Genomic DNA, 19,500 nt, shown 5'->3' on the forward strand with positions numbered 1-19,500 from the left:
ATATGGCGGTAAATACACGCCGGACAGTAAAGATACAACAGGAAGAAAGGGGATGTTTTACTTGGCTCTCACCATCTGAGTACTGGGTACTTGCTATAAATAATTATATTTGAAGTTAACTGCACGCTGAATTTTGGAGCAGAAACTACACGTGACGGTGTAACCCAACTAACTTCTAAGGTTCACGCTTTGGTACGAAAATATCTTTCACACACCTATTGACTTATGCACACTTCACATCTTTTCAAAGCATTCGTCTAGGGATTGAGTTGAATCTTTTACACAACATTGTTACATTTGCCTTGAGTTTCTTCGGCTTAGACTTTTTTTCTTCAAATTTTCATTTTGATTTCATCGTCGAGTTTCATCCTAGGCCCTTGTATCTTTGGTTTTCTTTCTTCTTTCCATGTCGACTTTGGCGCAGGGTCGCAGGCGCTACAGTGTAGATATTTTGAGTGCCGGGCCGGCCTTGGCTTTGGTCACCGTCCAGAAACCTGGTGTTACATCCCTGCTGACGGGGTGAAAGGTCAACGCAGAATGTAATGTGGCGCCTGGCACAAAATAATTGAACGTAGCCAGGGCCGAAGGGGTTCTCCACACAGCGGTACCGGTACTCTTTGGCACGTGTGACTTTGTGAGAGCTCACACTCACACTCACAGTCGCAGCCTGCGTCTAGTCAGTCGGTTCAGAAGTGCAGCCGGCGTCGACTCCGGTAAAACGACATTAATTTTTTGTCAAGAATGCTGGTGGTGGCTTTGATTGCCTACACGACTGTATACTAGTAGTAGTAGATCTACCATGCTAGACTACCAGCACAAGCACAGTGAGGGTCATAAGAATGGCATGAAGTGATCCAGAGTGTTCCGACAATCAGTGTTGTTGTAGCAGCCGGCGAACTGTGATCTGGAACCGAGGTGTGACCAATGCAAAATGGCTTCACTTCACACACTTGTATGCTATAAGTAGTTGTAGTGCATGTACATTGATGATGATGATGATGATGGTTAGATGGCCTTTGCCTCGGCTTCATGTCCACAGTCCCAGGCTTAGTTCAGCTAGCTATGCTCTCTCCGATGTAGTCCGTTACACTTACAGCTGATCCCAACACAGCTCAGATCAGGAAATACACGGAACCCAGCAGGGGGCTGCCTTCCACTTCCAGCAACCACAATTTCTGTCAAAGTGCCGAGAGCTGGAATGCAGAACGAACGTCCCTAACCATAGACGAATGTTTCTGCGCAAGGCTTGGCAGTGTTTTCTGCGTTCGCCTGACGATCCTTCTCTGTATTCGTTTCGCCGCTGGCGCCCCAGGCCGCAGCCTCACGTCAGGACTGTCATTCGCCACGGTTGCGCCATGCTTCCCTGGCCTAGATGCTTCTGCAGAATCTACGAGTCATGGGGACTAAAGAGTAAAGTCCAGCGTAGTCTTGCACATCCGAGCCGCAAATTGTCCGTTCCCACAACCGTAGTAGATCTACAATGCATCACCGCGCGAAGCATTAGTAATAGTAGATCTACTGTTTGCCTCGGTCGTGCAGTGTTTATTTTCTCCCTGTTTGCGTGGTCCCATCACGTGGATTATGGTTAGCGTGTGATCATCGACCGCCTGTTGGCAGTTTCTCAGCTTTCTGTCATCTCAGCAGACAATGGCCGGTGATCTTGCCCATTCATCTTCCGTGAGCCCGCAGGTTAGCACGATCACGACAAGTGAAAGAAAACGGGAGAAATCATGACTGTCCAGTTATTTACCTACAATCCATGGACCATGGCCTTCTACTATACTGCGAGTTTCAGCGTTCCCCAGGATACTACAATGTACTGTATACTGTAGCGGACATGAAAATCCAGTCGATTGACCGGGGCCGGCGGCCCGGCGCCCTTACTGGCCCCTCAGCGCGTACAGAACGCTGCATGGAAAAAAAATGCAGTGCACAAGCATGTAACATTGTTGATCCGACCAGCGGGCTGCAGCGCATGTGTGTACCGCTTGGCCATGGCTGCATGGCCAGCGCCCTGGGGCCGCTAGACGTGCGACCGGATTTCCATGTCCACGATAGTAGTAGTAGGAGTAGTAGTAGGAGAATGCCATCTGCGGAGGTCGAGTTCTCGAGTGCGCGCAGGTCCTACGATACCACATGCACTTGTCTTCGTTGTTTTTTCTTGATTATATATTAATTTATTATAGTAGCACCCTCTAGACTCTAGCTAGTCTAGGTCGTCATCATATCAGTGGCTCTGGCTGATAAGGTTGGAGAGTTATTAGTTATAGCTCATCTGCTTGACAATCTAGCCGAGAGAGTGTTACTGTAAGCAAGTGATCACCGCAGAGCTACAAACGGACGTGGAACAGTTTGTGAGTGGAAGGGAAACCTTTCTCCAGTACACGTAAATTCTGTGCACAAATGTCATGTACCGGTACTGGAACACTCATGCCATGCACGGCCGGGCCGTAGATCTACCACTACCACTACCAGTCGGATATTCCGAATACAGATCGGCATGGAGCCGGTAACAGAAAACATGTTATTGACAGTTCCCAGTCAACACAGTCATATTGGGTCAGGCTGACAGACCTGGACTCAGCCTGTACAATCATGTAGATAGAGATGATGGATTTACAAGCTTTGTTCGCATGTACATGACATTGTATGTGTGTGTGTATGCGTCTGTGTAGGTATGTGCGTATGCCTCAACCTCCCAAAGAGGTTCTTACCACTCAGTTGGGGCACTTCGGAACCACTTGCACAACAATAATTGTCGCGTTCCACCTCGCAATCGACGTCGAGGGTCGGTCATCAGAAAGGTAGCTAACTTCTGCAGCTCGTCCATAGCGTAGGCCGAACCTGCGCGTAAGGAAGCTCGAAAACTACCTACCGGCGCCAACTGGCCGCGTACCGGTATGAATGAAGAGGAAGTTTTCGACGACGATGGAGCGGCTGGATCAAAACAGCGCGCTACGGCCAAGCTCGCGACACATGGCAGATCGGCTTCGGTCCAGGTGGAGGCGGGCAGTGCTTTACCCCCGAACAGTGCCGCGCTTCGTCGACTGATGGCTCGAGGTGCCTCAATGGACGCCGGTGCCTTTCCGGAAGCGGAGGCACCCATGTTCACGAAGCGCAAGGAGTTCATTCGCCTCAAGAACCTGCAGACAGGCCACGATGCGGTGGACACCCTGCATCAGAGCGGTATCATGGTAAGCCAAAATCTCACTAATCACACCTGGTAGCGACGCTCCCCTGGTGGTGTTTGTACCCCACCAAACAATAGGCGACCAATCAAACAATAACTACGGGTATTCACCTTGCTCGATGGATTAAAAAAAAAAAGCACGATGGATTGCAGCTGCGAAATCGCTACACAGAGTCAGAGGTCTAATCTACATACACAGGTTCATGTAAAGAGTAGCCAGGTAGCGTTCCGTAGGTCTTGAATTGTTCATCTCTGTACCTTATCCAATCATATAATTATAAGAGAAGGGAATGAGCTGGAAGAGGACAATGTCATGTTGTTATTGTCGTGGATGACTCAGAGGGTGAAGTGCACTTTTCAAGATAGATGAAGCACTGCCCCAAGGCCAACAGGCTAGGCTGCGGCACTGACTCCTCAAGCAGTCAGTAAAGATAAAACTTATAGTGACACCAATCCATTGGCTGCAAATCTCCCAATGCTTGCTTGTGTGTGTGTGTGTGTGTGTGTGTGTGTGTGTGTGTGTGTGTGTGTGTGTTAGCATGTGCCTGTGTAAGGGAGAGAGAGAGAGAGAGAGAGTGTGTGTGTGTGTGTGTGTGTGTCCCGGGGATTCAACTGCAAGTTTAGGACAGATACCTTGATGGGGTGCGCCTTGTCCTCACCCATTTACTGAGGTGTGGTGAGCCCATGAGTTGGATCACTTCCAAGTCTGGTGAGCCCATGAGTTGGATCACTTCCAAGTCTACCCAGAGTTTAGGGATTTCAGGGTTGTCAGCTGTTGGGTGGTTCAATAGCTAATTGAGTCATCTTCAAATTTCTTTTTCTTTTCTTTTTCTTCTCTCTGGGAGTGGGAGGAGGGGCGGGGGAAAGTGACCCATGTGAGCGAGTACAAGTTGTGTGTGTGTGTATACATGTGTGTGTGAGTGTGCGTGTCTTCTGTGTGTGTGTGTGTATTCTGTGTGTGTGTGTGTGTGTGTCTTCTGTGTGTGTGTGTGTCTTCTGTGTGTGTGTGTGTGTGTGTGTGTGTGTGTGTCTTCTGTGTGTGTGTGTGTGTGTGTGTGTCTTCTGTGTGTGTGTGTGTGTGTGTGTGTGTGTGTGTGTGTGTGTGTGTGTCTTCTGTGTGTGTCTGTGTGTGTCTTCTGTGAGTGTGTGTGTGTGTGTGTGTCTTCTGTGTCTGTGTGCGTGTATCTGTGTGTGCGGTTGTATGGTGTGCTTATGTGCTTTTCACTAATCTCGCCTAACACGCTCTGGCCCTCTCGGGGCATGTTTAGCTAGTTGACAGGAGGCCAGCTGTAAAACACCATTCTGACTGTTCCAGACAAGCATGGCCTACTGCCACGTGTCTCTAGCTCTGACCGTGCACCTGTCAAACACACCACATGACATGGTGCACAATACCTGCCCACTACTGGCTAGGGGTGTGCGGATTCTGGATTCTGCTCGAAAAGGTGGCAGATTCTGCTCGAAACGAGCAGTGAAATTGGCACAATCATACAAACCTTACGGTGGGCAATTCCTCGAATTCAGCTCCATTTCTTTATCCACATACCAAACATGCATGAAACTTACCAGAAGAAGTACCGAATTCTGCCAATTTTTCTGCCGGTATCATCCGCAAAGGCCCACTACAGGCCTAGGTTACAGGCCTACAGGCCTAGGTTAGCTACTCCCTACCAGTATCCTCCTGTGGTGTACGGTGGCGTACTGTAAAAGCAGCAATTTTCGGTGGCGTAATATTTTCGGTGTTCTCCAACATCGGCGGTTCGGTGGAAGAAAATTTCCGGTAAACCCGCTTTCCACGTATGTGCACTAGTACAGTACGCACACTTTCGATGCGTTTTATTTTCGGTAAATATTTCGGCACCGAAGTCACCGAAAATTTCTGCTTTTACAGTACTAATGGTAACAGTGCCACTTCATAGCTGTGTGGTGTAGACCAGGCTGAATAGTGGCGGTCAATTCTTCAGCCTTGCAATTTTTTTAAATTTATTTTTATGTTTATGTATCTATGTCATTCGGATCTTCCCAAGTTGTACATTGTACTGTTGAGATACCGAATTCAAATAAATCAATACCATACCATACCATACCAACAGTGACCTGCACACGTAGCATACCAGCCTGGCTTTAAATGACATACTAGCCTGGTTTCTTTTTTAATTATTTTATTAAATTTTATTTATTTCTGCACCTTGTAGCATGTCAAGACAGACAATTGAATTGAGGAACCTTTTGGGATCTGTGCCACCAGTTAGCTAGTGTGCAGTCAAGTGCCATTGCGTACAGCCACGTCACCCCATGGTGAAGCAGACCACTCAGGATAATTATGCACTGTTCCATGTGCATTCCACTATCTCAAGTGGATGCTAAATGCGTGTTGTGAAATCTGCTTGTTTGCGCGGCCATGTACGTGGAATGTCAAACCCGAACATCACCAATCGGAGTGAGATTTGAGCCTCCAGATCCGTAGGAAGGGGGCTTACTTAGTCTTGGATAGAAAAGGAGAAGGACAAAAATGGTGCGAGTTATGACTACTAACTGTCCACCAACGTAACTCGCTCATAACTCATACCTCGCACTTGCTGACTGTATAATATACATGTATAATGATCTGGTTACGTTGGTGGACAGTAAATTATTATGCCTGTTAGTCATAACTCGTGCCGCTTTTGTCCTTCTCCTTCTTATCCATAATTGCATTGGCTCAGCATCCGAGTTCAGCTCTACTTAATTTTGCCCAGTGTTGGGAAGAATGCATTTGAAAGTAACATTAGTTGAGTGTACTGTGTAGATAGGTGTAAGTACGGTTATTCAAATACAGTGAAACCTGTTTAAGACGACTGCTCCGGGGACTTTCAAAGTGTGGTCTCTGTAACCAGGTGGTCTCCTTATCCAGTGCCATTTGACTGGAAATAGCATCCCTTGGTCCTGGCCGCAGTGGTGTTCTGCCAGTTCCAGGACAGGTGGTCACCTTATCCGAGCGGTCGCCTTGACAGGCTTTACGGTAGCTATAACTCTCACACACACACACACGAACGCAAAATGTGTACCTGCACAGGTGTGCCCGATAGCCTGTACGTCACAGCGATGCGTTGGCTCGATGATGACGCCGAGTGGCGGCGAGCAGCAGCCCAAAAGACCACACGGTGTGGTGCGGCCGAAAGAGGAGGTGGAGGAACATGCTCGGGATTTCTTGAACCAGTACTACACGTCACTGAAAAGGTAACTTGATACTTAGCAATATGTAAAGAGTAAGGATGAAAAATGCGAAATGTGCCAAATTTGAGAAAATATTTGAGATTTTGAGCTCAGTGTAATCAAAAGGTCTACGGGCCGGACACCTTCAGGAAAAATTTCACATCAAAAAATATGAATAGAACCACTTCAAAAATGGTGGCCAAATATTGATTTAGATACAAGCCGCTCATAAAATGGATCATTTTTTTGGTTATTATCCAACAAGTGAGGCAATGGCTATGTCTCATTTTACATGACATTGTAACCCTTTACATAGAGGTATCCCATCTATTTGCACCTTTCCCTCAAACTAATGAATACCCATCTATTAAAATTCAAAATTGTGACGATGGACCGTTCCATGCACAGTTTATTATGCTTGAAGTGCTATGGTTGCTATGGTTGCGAAGGCATGCAGCTGTGACAGTTTAAGAACGCTGAATACATATAGGAATTATGGTGCGCTCTCCCTACACACATGTACGCGACACATGTACGCGACACATGCACGCACACACGCACGCACACGCACACACATGGTCATGTTCACGTTTGTGCGTGCACACACACACACACACACACACACACACACACACACACACACACACACACACACACACACACACACACACACACACACACACACACACACACACATGCACGCATGCGTACACACATACGCATGCACATTGGCCATATCATTGACACCCCTCCTACCCCTCTTGTTTGTTGATATCGGCCAAACCATGCTCAAGCTTACAGTCGAACTGGTAAAAAGACCACTTAGATAAGAACACCTGTCCACAAAGACAACTACAGTAGCTCTTATCCATAAATTCTAAAATCGTGTTTTCTCTCGCTGTGCTCACTCTGTTCCCATGGTAACCTCAGCAAGGACAGTCCGGCTCACGAGCGTCGCCTGGCAACCATCCTGCTAGAGATCGAGGACCGCGGCACGTACAATATCACCGAGAAGGAACTGGCGTTCGGTTGCAAGCAGGCCTGGCGTAATGCGCCGCGTTGTATTGGACGCATCCAGTGGAGCAGGCTTCAGGTGAGGCAGGCATCATGATCTGGATATATGAGTGTTGGCAAAGTACCTTCAACTTTCAAGGTCTCATACGTTGAATTTGTGGATGTTCTCCCGTGACCACTTGTACATGTGCGCGTGTGTGTGTGTGTGTGTGTGTGTGCACGTGTGCATGTGCGTGTGCGTGTGTTGGTGAGTACTAGTATACACAGCAGCGTTCTGCCTCTGTTCCCATGGTGATTCTGAGCACTGGCCATTAGCAGAGCTTCCTTGCGCGGTCCTCACAACGTGAGGTTCTAGCTGCTACTCTCACCGGTCACATGCTACTTGAGTGTCACTGTTCACAACTCCTTCCTGTCTATGCGGCATGGTTGCACAATTGATACTCTACACACCTCGCACAGTAGGCACTGACCGCATCGTAACAGTATTTTCCCGGAATATAAGTCGCACCTTTTTTACACTAAAATTCAAGGGTAAAACAGGGAAAAGAGAAGAAACACATGTAGTCCATCAGCCAAGAACTCAGAAGTCGTCAAATTCAAGCACCCTGTTGCACTTAGAAATCGAATACTTGATTTTGGCCTCAATGGGGAGTTTAGGTACCCTGTACACCGAATCCGCAAATAAAAAGAGTAAACGACTTGCATGCTCTGCAGGGGGAAGCCGACAAAGTGACCATTTTTGGCATTTCATCGACAGCCATTGTTGTGACCTAAACCCAATCTCCAATCAGTGTTATGCGCGTTTCAGGAATGAACCTTCAGATTTTTGTGAATTACGGGAAAAATCTTGCAAATCGAGAAGATTTGCAGTGTAAACCATTGCAGTTTCCGTATTACACGTGTGCCTGGATTCAAATTACAATAAAATTGTTGTTCGCCTACTTGTAGAGTGTTGTTCCATTACACATCTCTTTCGCTGTTCTATTTAATTGAGCATCCGAATACATACCTTCAGGAAGATTACAATGAGCTAGTATTGAACATCATCCACCTTCGGGTTTCCGAAGTATGCACCCCGAGTCATGTCAAGCAGGTTTGAAGCGTAGTTTTTACTGTTTGGCAAAAGTGATCTACGCTTCCACCCTGAATGGAATCACCCCGGGAAGGTCCTGATCCCTGGAAAAATAAGGAACGTGGAGAGCTAAAAGTAAGGAATCTGCGGCGATGGATGTTCTACATCGAGTGAATGCCATGCAGTTCTTTTCTCCATTACGACCAACTAGCAAACGCCATGACTCTGGATGCTGACAGCAAACAGTTGAAATAAAGGCAAGGCTGCTTTGAACATGTTGCAACCAGGTAGTAGTACAGTTACAGTTGTACTACTTCGAAGTACTATCTACCACACTCTAGATCATCCAAAGATAAAGCGATTGAAATCAAAATCAAAAAAATTGTTGGGGATCGTCTGAAGCATATTCAAGCGAGGTACAGTCGGGCTTGATGACTGATCAAAGCCCTCGGGCTGGTCCCTTGGGCTTTGATCAGCCATCAATCCCTCTGTACCTCGCTTGATTATCTACTTGATACCATTGTAGTTGCAAACAAGTAACTACAACAATTGCAGTACAATAGTCATGTAGTTTTTTGAATTTGTTATTTGAAAATGGTGAGCATCTTCATCTTCTTCCCGGTGCGCATGTACACATAGTTTTTGAATCTGTACGTGCTCCAAGCCAACTCACCTCTGCTCAAATCGACGGCGATTTATTTCGCGATTTTAGGTCGATCGCCACGGAAAACCACACCAAACGTTGACAAAACTCCACGTTTTTCACTGAAGACGCATTGGATGTCCTGATAAAACGGATGAAAAACCTCGTAATGGCTGATGAAGAAGAAGAAATTTGTCGAACTTCCAAGGCGCACTGCAAAAGGAGTGCAAGAGTTTCGCCAGGGAAAGTAGGCAGGTCGGATTCAGTGATGCTTTTGCTGTCGATTGATGTCAGTTCCAGGTGTTCGATTTGTAAGTGCAACAGGGGACTCACTTTGGCACCACTGGCTGATGGACTAATGAGAACGAGTTATGCAGCAACTATCCACGACTGTAACAAGATAATGAACGGTGTTTCTTCTCTTTTCTACATTTTATTACTGGCTCAGTATCCGAGTAAAAAAGGGAGTATGACTTACAATTGAGCGTGACTTACAGTTAACTTCGCTAATAACGACGACGGATATAACGACAATTCGCGAATAACGACAGCATTTCCGTGCCCAGAGCAAAGTCCCATCCAACTGTAACACATAAAATGAGACTTCGGGTATAACGACACTTCGCGAATAAGGACACTTTTCTGATGCCCCGCCGAATGTCGTTATAAGCCAAGTTGACTGTACTACTGAAGTCATTATAATAATTATTAATCAATATTGCTCAAACCTGAAATTGGGGGTGCGACTTATAATCGGGGAAATACGGTAGCTATCCTTCCGGCGGTGTTCGCATCAATATTCCTCCTAGAATTCCATTATGGACGTTGCACAGCGTAACGAGTGGAGGTGGCAGAGGTCCAACAATTTCACACGGATCCAGGTCATAGGTGCACACACTGTCCTTCAGCCGTTCCGTGTTTTTGTTATGACCTGTGCTTTCCTCTTGATTCCTCCATCTTTAGAGAAGACCGGGTGAAATTTCATTTTTCATTTTGAGAAGGTTGTCGTAAAGATTGATGGTGATCTGAGGTCACCATGTTCTGCTAATTTGTACTCTTCATCTGCAGTTGTTTGACTGTCGTCACGTGACTACGGCAAAGGAAATGCTGGATGCTATCAAGCGGCACATCGAGTACGGCACCAATGGAGGCAATATCAGGTGAGCTGAAGCCATCAGCATTTTCCGGCAGAGGGTTGCAAACTGTTTGTGTGTGATTGTCCTGTGCTGCACGAAACTCCAACCAGGCTCTTCTGACCTCTGCCCTCTTGACTGAATATCCACTTTTCCCCGAACAAGGAACACAACAATCGAGCTGCGAGGACTGTGTAACAGATGTACGAGTATTTTCCTAGAGACATTTTTCGGGGTAACGGCCTCTTTTATGGGCAAGATAAGGTCATGTAGATGTGATAAAAATACTATCGACATCCATACAGTACGATAATTCTACGCTGTATTCACTACAGTCAACTTCGCTTATAACGACACTCGGCGGGGCATCAAAAAGGTGTCCTTATTCGCGAAGTGTCGTTATACCCGAAGTCTCATTATAATGTGTTACAGTGGTATGGGACTTTGCTCTGGGCATGAAAATTCTGTCGTTATTCGCGAATTGTCGTTATATCCGCAGTCGTTATTAGCCAAGTTTACTGTATTCGTGTTTCCCGCTCCGTTGCCATAGGAATCAGAATCCATCTGCATGTTTGGCCAGGAGCTAACAACTGTGTTGCAATGAAAGACACAGCTATACTGGAGCTGAAAAAAAGAAGAGAAAAATGTGCTCAGGATAAAGACTTGAGCACACAAATACTCTCCCAGCCGGTTCTGTGGATGTCACGTATAGATGCACGATTTTGCGTGACGGTCTGGGCTAGTCAACTTTCAGCCAGGAGTACGTTAGCGACCTAGATGATTGCAAGCATTTTTGATCTGACTGCAGCAGAGTTCCACAACCTTATTTGTGTAGTGAGCATCAATTACTTGGATGGAGAGGTTATGAAAGTTCCTTTTTCGTGACTTCTCAGTCTTCTTCGTATCCTGTGTTTCTCAATTCTCCAGGTCGGCCATCACTGTTTTCCCGCAGCGCATTGAAGGCCAGAGTGATTTCCGTGTGTGGAACGGTCAGTTCTTCAAGTACGCCGGATTCAAGCAGGAGGATGGCAGCGTCATCGGTGATCCCTCCAGTCTGGAGTTTACTGAGGTCAGAATGCAAGGAGAGTCCTCATGTTTGCCAAGACATTCCTTTTCAGGAGAGCTACTAGGCTGAGGCCGATCTATTTCATCATCTTTTTCTGGGGGGGGGGGGGGGGGCGGGGGGGGGGGGGGGGGTCCTGGGTATATTCAATTAATTCATTCGAATAGCCTCAACGGCTTGAGGGGACTTCCCTGTCGGAATGACTTCACGGCCGCAACTTGTGAATGACTGTTTCTGGTATAGTGGAGTGTGCCAATATGGAGAGAGGTCATTGTCATTGTTAGTCCTCCACATGTTGTTCTGTTATCTTCATTTTGCTTCAGGAGATAAAATATGATTAGTCACAACTAAAGTGGACAGGCATACGAACTTTCTGCGCATTGCTGTCTAGTCGGAAGCCAAGATGGCTGCTAAGAAAATTCACGGTTCACGTGAGAGCAGTTTTAATTTTTTCAAATTTCCTCACACATGCATGCAGGTGTGCAAGGGATTAGGCTGGAAGCCGGAGAAGGAAGAGCCGTTCGTCACGCTGCCCCTGGTGCTGCAAGCGCGCGGCCAGCCACCGGAGTGGTTCGACATCGCCGATCTCAATCTGGAAGTCGACATCACGCATCCGACGTAAGTGCCATGAGGAGAAACAGGATTTTGTAATGTGCAGGAGCAGTGCTATTGTACGCACCGCTCATGTGCACTTAACAACCACCATCAGGATGGCTCTCGTGATGAGATGGTTCGTATCATGGAAAAGGACAACTGGCGTATGATGGGTGAACAGGACACACACAGCAAGATACGTACACACATGTGTACAACTACTCAAGACACATAGCCTCATAGGACATCAGTTTCGACATGCATTCAGTTCCATTCACGTAGAGAAAGCGTTTCATAAATTACCAGCATGTGTCCTCTACCAAGCTTTGATTGAGTGGGCGACAGGATGACAGTGATTTCACTTTGTTGCTATCTCTAAAGTACTTACTGCATCCGGTGAGATGTACGGCGGATGACATCACCATGACGTCATACACACTGTCTATCCAGCTACTGTTGGGTGATGCTCACACACACACGCACGCATGCACGCACACACATGCACACAAACACACACACACACACACACACACACACGCACGCACGCACGCACACACACACATACACACAATGCATATCCAGCTTCTTGGGTGATGCCCACGCACATTGTTTCTTGTCACAAGCTATGCCATCCCAGTGAATGCAGTTAAAGTGACCCTGCACTCTACTGTTGTTGCTACTGTTCTCTGTTGTGCAGGTTTGAGTGGTTTGCGGACATGGCACTGAAATGGTACACGGTTCCCGCCGTCACCAACATGATGCTGGACTGCGGTGGTATTGAATTCCCCGCTACGCCGTTCAATGGCTGGTAAGCCGATCAAATACAGTAGTGTGCTCATTCTGACTTTGTGTTTAAAAATAGATGGGGTCAGACGAGATTGAGGGCTACAAAATTCCTTGCACATGATGCATCTTTGGGTGTAATCTGAGAAAATATTTGTGTTAATCGTACTCGTGTGTGTGTGAGTGTGTGTGTGTGTGTACTTGTGTGTTCGTGTGTGTGCGTGCATGTGCGTGTGTGTGCGTGCATGTGCGTGTCTATGTATTGGCATGTTTACCTGCGGATGTGCGTGTCAATTTCCATGCAGGTACATGGGCACTGAGGTTGGAAGAGATTTGTGTGATGACAATCGCTACAACGTATTACCCGTGAGTCATAGGCAATGCTTGCTGTGCCGATCGTTCAGGATAATGTCCGGTACGTTTTACACCTGCCCTAGCCGGACGTCCTTGTTGCAGTGAAAACTGTCCAGATATGACAGGTGTCTGCTTGATCCAGGGCTGCACTTTCGATCCTCATCACTTCGGTGAATGACAAACCCTTTCCTGTCAATTCAGATTTCCACTTGGCTCAGGGTCCAGCAAACACAGCTTGTACTGCACCTTTTTACGATCTCGTACCGCAACTGCTCGTACAGTAAAACCTGGTGTAAGCGACCTCTGGGTTTAGCGACCACCTGCTCTTAATGACCGTTTGTCCATGCACCGACAGTTCTACACAGACGCTGTGGGACCTGGTTCTAAAGACCACCTGGCTTTAACGACCGCTTTTGCTTGCAGCGTGGGGTGGTCGCTTAAACCAGATTTTACTGTACAGCTATATCTTGGTTCAACTCCATTAACTCTGTCACTGCATTTGAATGTTATTTGGCCATGCCGGGTCTGCAGGAAGTGGCTCGGCGTATGGAGCTGGACACGCGCACTGCATCGTCGTTGTGGAAGGATAAGGCGCTGGTGGAAGTCAACCTGGCTATCCTCTACAGCTATCAGGTGAGTTTTTGCTGATGTGTTTTTGGTGTGTGGGATATCCACAGTCTGTTTTCTGTGACTTAGTGTCAGCCAGCAATGCTCATGAATCACTTCACGGAGAGGCGGGCGGGCGGGCGTGTGCGTGTGTGTGAGAGCGCATGTGTGTATAGACCTCAGTGTGTGTGTGTGTGTGTGTGTGTGTGTGTTTGGAGGATCTACTGCGGAATACACTGACATTTTCCCCGCTACACCCATCACATTGTTGACCATGTATGCCTTGTTCTGTGTGCCCCTGCTGTATTCCTTGCTGAGCAGAAAGCCAACGTGACCATCTCCGATCATCATAGTGCCGCCGAGAGCTTCATGAAACATCTGGAAAAGGAGGTGAGAGAGGGGAGAGAGCAAAAATAGCAATCTAAACCATGAACACCTGGAGAACACATTGTCTAGAGAAGCTGTACCCTTGAGGTATTCACTCCTCCCATTCTACTGTTCTTACGTCTTCCCACAGTTTCCCCACAGTTATAAGATCATTAGGTTACCAACCTGAACGTCCTCCGCTGAGTCTGCTATGTAGATCAATAAGTCTTTGTATTTTGTAAAAATGAATGGTCCAAGATCCTACCGTTTCACAAGTTTTCACTAACAGATTGATCAGGGAACTGAATTACTGCTCGTGAATGTAAACGTGTGATTGAACATGATTCGTGTGTTCTTCGCATTGCCTCTCTCTGCTTTCAGTATGCTACTCGTGGAGGTTGTCCGACTGACTGGGTGTGGGTCAACCCACCAATGTCTGCCAGTACTACACCAGTATATCATCAGGTAGGTACAGACAAACAGAAGGGAACTATTTTCAAAAATTTTCATGATAGACCCTTTTCAATCAGAGACACCATAGTATTAATGGATACTGGTTTGTGAGCCATGGAGAGTTTTTGAGGTTAGCAACTATGTTGTGGATGTACACTAATATTAGATGGTATCCATCTATGTACTGTAGCGGAGATGGAAATCCAGTCGATTGACCGGGGCGGGCGCCCTCAGGGCGTACAGAACGCTGTGTGCAGTGCACATGTTGATCCGATGCGACCAGCACGCTGCAGCGCAGAAATGCGTGTGTGTACCGCTTATTCACGGCTGCATGGCCAGCGCCCTGGGGCCGCTAGACGTGCGACCGGATTTCCATGTCCACGACAGTATGTGTATGTGTGTATGTGTGTATGTGTGTCCTTGTACATCATTACGTGTGTGTGTGTGTGTGTGTGTGTGTGTTTGTGTGCGTGTTTGTGTATCTAGGAAATGTTGATGTATCAATTGAGGCCATCGTACGAGTATCAGGTAAGAACAGTTCGCCATTACCGGCAAAACATAATTCACAGAAGACGCCCATTGAATAAAAACTGAATGACTGAATGAGCGGCACTTTTGGCACGTATATTTCTTTACATTTATAGCGGCCACCAATACTCCCCCCCCCCCCTTATACACACACACACACACACACACGCACATACAAACACATGATCTAACTGAACATAGGGCAAATAGAGCGTGCCTCTGATATACTATTACATATCCCCCCTCCTCCCCCCGTGATCGTGTAAGTTCACAAGCATACTCCAAAGGCTATCATATCTTTTCAAATGATTAATGTACGCAGGAAAGGGAACAAAAGTTCTTTCAATTGCCCAAAAATGCCTTTTCTTCAATTCCATTTCTATCCCTTCTGATGCTTGATTGCCTTCAATCTCCAGGAAGATCCATGGAAGATTGAAGCCAATCGCAAGCTTGGCGATCGCAAAGACCGATTCAAGCGCTTTGCATGGTGAGGCCATATACAATATAGATGGCGCTTGTGGCAGGAAAGGCTCTCACAAATTGCGGACAATACCGCATGGCCTTCCCTCTCAATCGTCTACTGCTATGCTCTTGTGTTCGTGCGTGCGTGTGTGTGTGCATGTGTTCGTGCGTGCGTTCGTGAGTGCATGCGTGCGTGCGTGTCTGTGGTTGCATGTGTGTATGTGTGTGCGTGGGTGCACGCATGCTTGCGCGCATATGTCGGTTTGCATGTGTGTGCGTAACGTTATACATCATGTGTTTTTGTTTGTATGATTTCACTTGTGCGTCCGACCATCAGGGTGGTGAAGACGTTCAATCGCATGTTCAAGACCAGCATGAGTCGGCGCGTCAAGGCTGTCATTCTCTATGCCACGGAGACGGGCCGCTCGGCCACCTACGCCAAGAAAGTCGGCGAGTTGTTCAGCAACAGCTTTAACTATCAGGTATAGTTCTGACAGTACAGGGTAGACCAGTGAATTCTGATCCATGATTAGAGTAGCATCACATTACAGTACACAGCCTGTGGTGATTTACTATGTGCAGGCCCGGAGCCATGGTCCTGAGATGTGGTACGACCCCAGGTCGGCGGCAGGGCCGATCATTGCCCCACAGGCCCGCCGGAACCGGTCCGGTTGGTCAGGTCAACACCGGACCGACTTTGTCACTACCAACGCATGTTTGCTGCTGAGCAGGGCATACATGTATGCCCCCGCCATATTATACACAAACTGTATGAAAGAACCACTGTACGACAGGACCAATTGAAAACTCCTTCCGGCGGTCTTGCCCTTTGCCCGATTTCCGGATAGTGGGAGAATGAACCTCTATTCCTACATTGTATCTGGCTAGCTCAGCTACACACTCAGATATACAGTTAGTCCAGTGGTCCTTACTGGTGAAGCAGAACAGTTTAGGATTGAGAGACTGTAGCGAGGGTGGACTCAGATGGAGAGCCAATAATTGCCTGGAGCTTTTCTCTTTCTTCAATGATTTAATACAGTTGGTAAACACTTTAAACGTGTATTGATCTATTCGTTGTGGTTGCCAAGGTAACGTGCATGGACGAGTACAACCCGCTGGAGTTGGAACACGAGCAGATGGTTGTCATAGTGACCAGCACCTTCGGCAATGGAGAGCCCCCGGAGAACGGTGTGGTAAGTCGGTGTCGGATGTGGTGCTTGAGCTGATGAAAGCCTGTTGCACAGTTTTGCCTATCATCTCATCAAACCTCTGTTATCTTCTCCCGAACCTATCCACCTTCAGGAATTCTTCAGGACGCTGACGGAAATGGCAAATGCCGAAGAAGACAACTCCCAGTGGCTGACGAATATCAAGTAAGTGGCTTTTCACTTGCACCGCCCTCGAGCACTTGCCCTTCCAAATACAGCATTGGCCGTAATGAAGGCATTTGATGTTTTGGCAGTGGTTGCGCAACATTCCACATCACATTCGCTGGGGCACTGTGGCGACGGAGTGGCAAGTTCATTCCACATTTTTTATGACATCGGTGCCTCTAGAACACTAGACATTTTAGGATGAGACTTCAGGTTGTCCGAGCTTACCACATCTCACCACCTATTGCTCCTTTAAAAGTAAGCTTTCAAAGTAAGGCAGAAGGAGATTTCTGTTTCTCTTTGCACTTTGTCTTTACCTCATTTCCTCCAGGTTCTGTGTGTTTGGACTGGGATCTCGCGCGTACCCGCAGTTTTGCAAGTTTGGAAAAGACATGCACGACGTGCTCAAGGAGTAAGTGTTGCTGTGGTTTGCATAGTAGCTAATGTTCTGCCCCCCCCCCCCCCTCCCTGCACACCTCATATTTCCCATGTACAGGCCCGTCAAATCTACTTCAAATACTGTAAATCAACAAATATTCGGCTCATATTAAATTTTATTTTCGGCTATTTTCGGCCTGGTCATGTTTGGCCGAAAATTTGTTGCGGCCGAAAATTTGTTTCCCAAAGGTTTTTCAGTGGGACAGTATATACAGGCAGTACAGGCCGAAACCTTGATGCGGCCGAAATGGGTTTTAGCCCTGGGAGGCCGAAATTTGAATGGGCGGAAAATTTGTCGACTTGCAGCAGACTGCATAGACCTTCGCTCTTTAAAAACTGCAATCTGTGTGTCAGCTGATGGTGTTCTAACATGCCAATGGATATTCTTCTCGCTCCACATCTACCGGCATACCAAACACAGACAGCAGAGACAGGAGTACACAAAGTGAGGGGTATTATTAGGCCGCAGTCAGATGTCACTCAGGAGAGACATCGCGAGAAATCATTTCTCGCCCGTCTCGCTTTCTCACTTACACCAATACACATCATCCATTGCGGCGAACTTCTGGATAGGCGACCAGCCTCGGGCCATCATAACAACGATAATATTTTCAGAATGTGTTTTTGCAGTGTGGACATAATGCGTTGGTATGAACACATGTGTGAGTATCGTGTCAAGTTGTGGTACAAGAAATCACATCATGGTCGCCTGCGTGTGTGCTCTTCGTCCTCTGCCCGTCTCGTTCCCGCAGCCTGGGTGGTGAGAGCGTCCATGATGTTGGTGAAGGTGACGAGCTGTGCGGCCAGGAGGAGTCCTTCCATGAGTGGATGAAGAAGTGCTACTTGGTAAGCCAAACACCCACCCACTCACTGCCTTACTGGGCAAACTCTAGAGGTGCTGTTGTTGTTGTTGTTGTTGTTGTTGTTGTTGTTGGCACGGTCGTGGTCAGCGTTGTACTTTTATCAAAAATTGGATCACAAAAAGGCAGCTATGCCTACTTACAGTCTGTCCAAACTTACCACGTTCCAAAGCAGGACACGTACATGTATATAAAATGTATACAAACTTACAAAGGCAATTGTCGTCCATGTAATACAAATGTTTTGGTCAAAAGCAGGACGGTTGTACAGCTTGTTCTTACATGTGTGCAACTTGGTCATTGCCAGCCACTGGCTATGCTGCTCTGTTGATGCGTGTTGTGTTATACGGGCAGAGCACAAAGAAAAATAATAATAATAATTTCACGGTTCACGTCAGACTCGGTTGCTCTATATAGAGGCCGAGTTTTCCGCATCCGTAGGAACGCCACCACCCTTCAAGGATCAAGGCGCAGATGCAGCTCCTAAAGCGGTGGGAGGCGAGTAGATCAGCTCACCAGCATGTGGTCAAAGACCGAAAATCCCATTCACTGCATCCATGTTTTCCTCGTGCCAGGCCACGAGTTCCCAATTAACTGTGGGTCGCAGCACGGCTGGAGAAAATCCTTCCGCTTCCAAGCAGGACTTGAACCTGGTACCCTCTGTTTCTCAATCATGGTCTTAGACCATCCCACTATGCCTGCCTGTTTTTTTGCCTGTGAGCACAAAGAAGAACATTTTAAAATGCAAGAAAGGGGAATGGAATGATTGCTGAGATAGTCTAGTTGTTATGCTCTCCTTTATTTAGAAGTAGGACACACTGCAGGATCTTGAACATTTTGAAAGTGTTCACTAGTATACTTTCATACCTTATCATCAGGTGAAATACAGGCAAAATCAAATGAACATTCTTGCATTCTTGTCTCTAAGGAAATTGTTCGCTTATCTGTAATGTTCTCTCTCTCTCTCTCACTCTCTCTCTCTCTTTCTCTCTCTCTCTCTCTCTCTCTCTCTCTCTCTCTCACTGTCTCTCTCTCTCTCTCACTGTCTCTCTCTCTCTCTCTCTCTCTCTCTCTCTCTCTCTCTCTCTCTCTCTCTCTCTCTCTCTCTCTCTCTCTCTCTCTCTCTCTCTCTCTCTCTCTCTCTCTCTCTCTCTCTCTCTCTCTCTCTCTCTCTCTCTCTCTCTCTCTCTCTCTCTCTCTCTCTCTCTCTCTCTCTCTCTCTCTCTCTCTCTCTGTTTTTCCCTGTTTGCTATGCAGGCTGCGTGTGAAGCCTATCACATTGCTGAAGGAGACAAGACCATTGCCGATAAAGCACTAAGTGCACTCCCGCCGGCCTGGGAAGCGAAGATGTTCAGACTCAAGGAGGAGAAGGA

At 47.1% G+C, this 19,500-nt stretch overlaps 1 protein-coding gene across 1 annotated transcript in view; it reads left to right on the forward strand.

Annotated features, from left to right (window-relative positions):
• The first annotated feature begins 2,679 nt into the window (after window positions 1–2,679).
• Window positions 2,680–19,500, forward strand: part of LOC135828038 (nitric oxide synthase 3-like) — an 18,198-nt gene continuing 1,377 nt past the window's right edge. The window contains exons 1-19 of the mRNA XM_065340472.1: window positions 2,680–3,194; window positions 6,246–6,409; window positions 7,316–7,478; window positions 10,183–10,274; window positions 11,175–11,316; window positions 11,789–11,928; window positions 12,602–12,712; window positions 12,993–13,053; window positions 13,573–13,674; window positions 13,969–14,037; window positions 14,395–14,478; window positions 14,953–14,994; window positions 15,411–15,481; window positions 15,794–15,938; window positions 16,545–16,649; window positions 16,759–16,829; window positions 17,161–17,241; window positions 18,020–18,113; window positions 19,385–19,500. Coding sequence (XP_065196544.1) covers window positions 2,901–3,194; window positions 6,246–6,409; window positions 7,316–7,478; window positions 10,183–10,274; window positions 11,175–11,316; window positions 11,789–11,928; window positions 12,602–12,712; window positions 12,993–13,053; window positions 13,573–13,674; window positions 13,969–14,037; window positions 14,395–14,478; window positions 14,953–14,994; window positions 15,411–15,481; window positions 15,794–15,938; window positions 16,545–16,649; window positions 16,759–16,829; window positions 17,161–17,241; window positions 18,020–18,113; window positions 19,385–19,500 — 2,147 coding nt within the window. The 5' untranslated portion in view covers window positions 2,680–2,900. The remainder of the gene's footprint in view (window positions 3,195–6,245; window positions 6,410–7,315; window positions 7,479–10,182; window positions 10,275–11,174; window positions 11,317–11,788; window positions 11,929–12,601; window positions 12,713–12,992; window positions 13,054–13,572; window positions 13,675–13,968; window positions 14,038–14,394; window positions 14,479–14,952; window positions 14,995–15,410; window positions 15,482–15,793; window positions 15,939–16,544; window positions 16,650–16,758; window positions 16,830–17,160; window positions 17,242–18,019; window positions 18,114–19,384) is intronic.

Source organism: Sycon ciliatum, chromosome 12 (genome assembly GCF_964019385.1).
Source record: "Sycon ciliatum chromosome 12, ocSycCili1.1, whole genome shotgun sequence".
Taxonomy (NCBI): domain Eukaryota; kingdom Metazoa; phylum Porifera; class Calcarea; order Leucosolenida; family Sycettidae; genus Sycon; species Sycon ciliatum.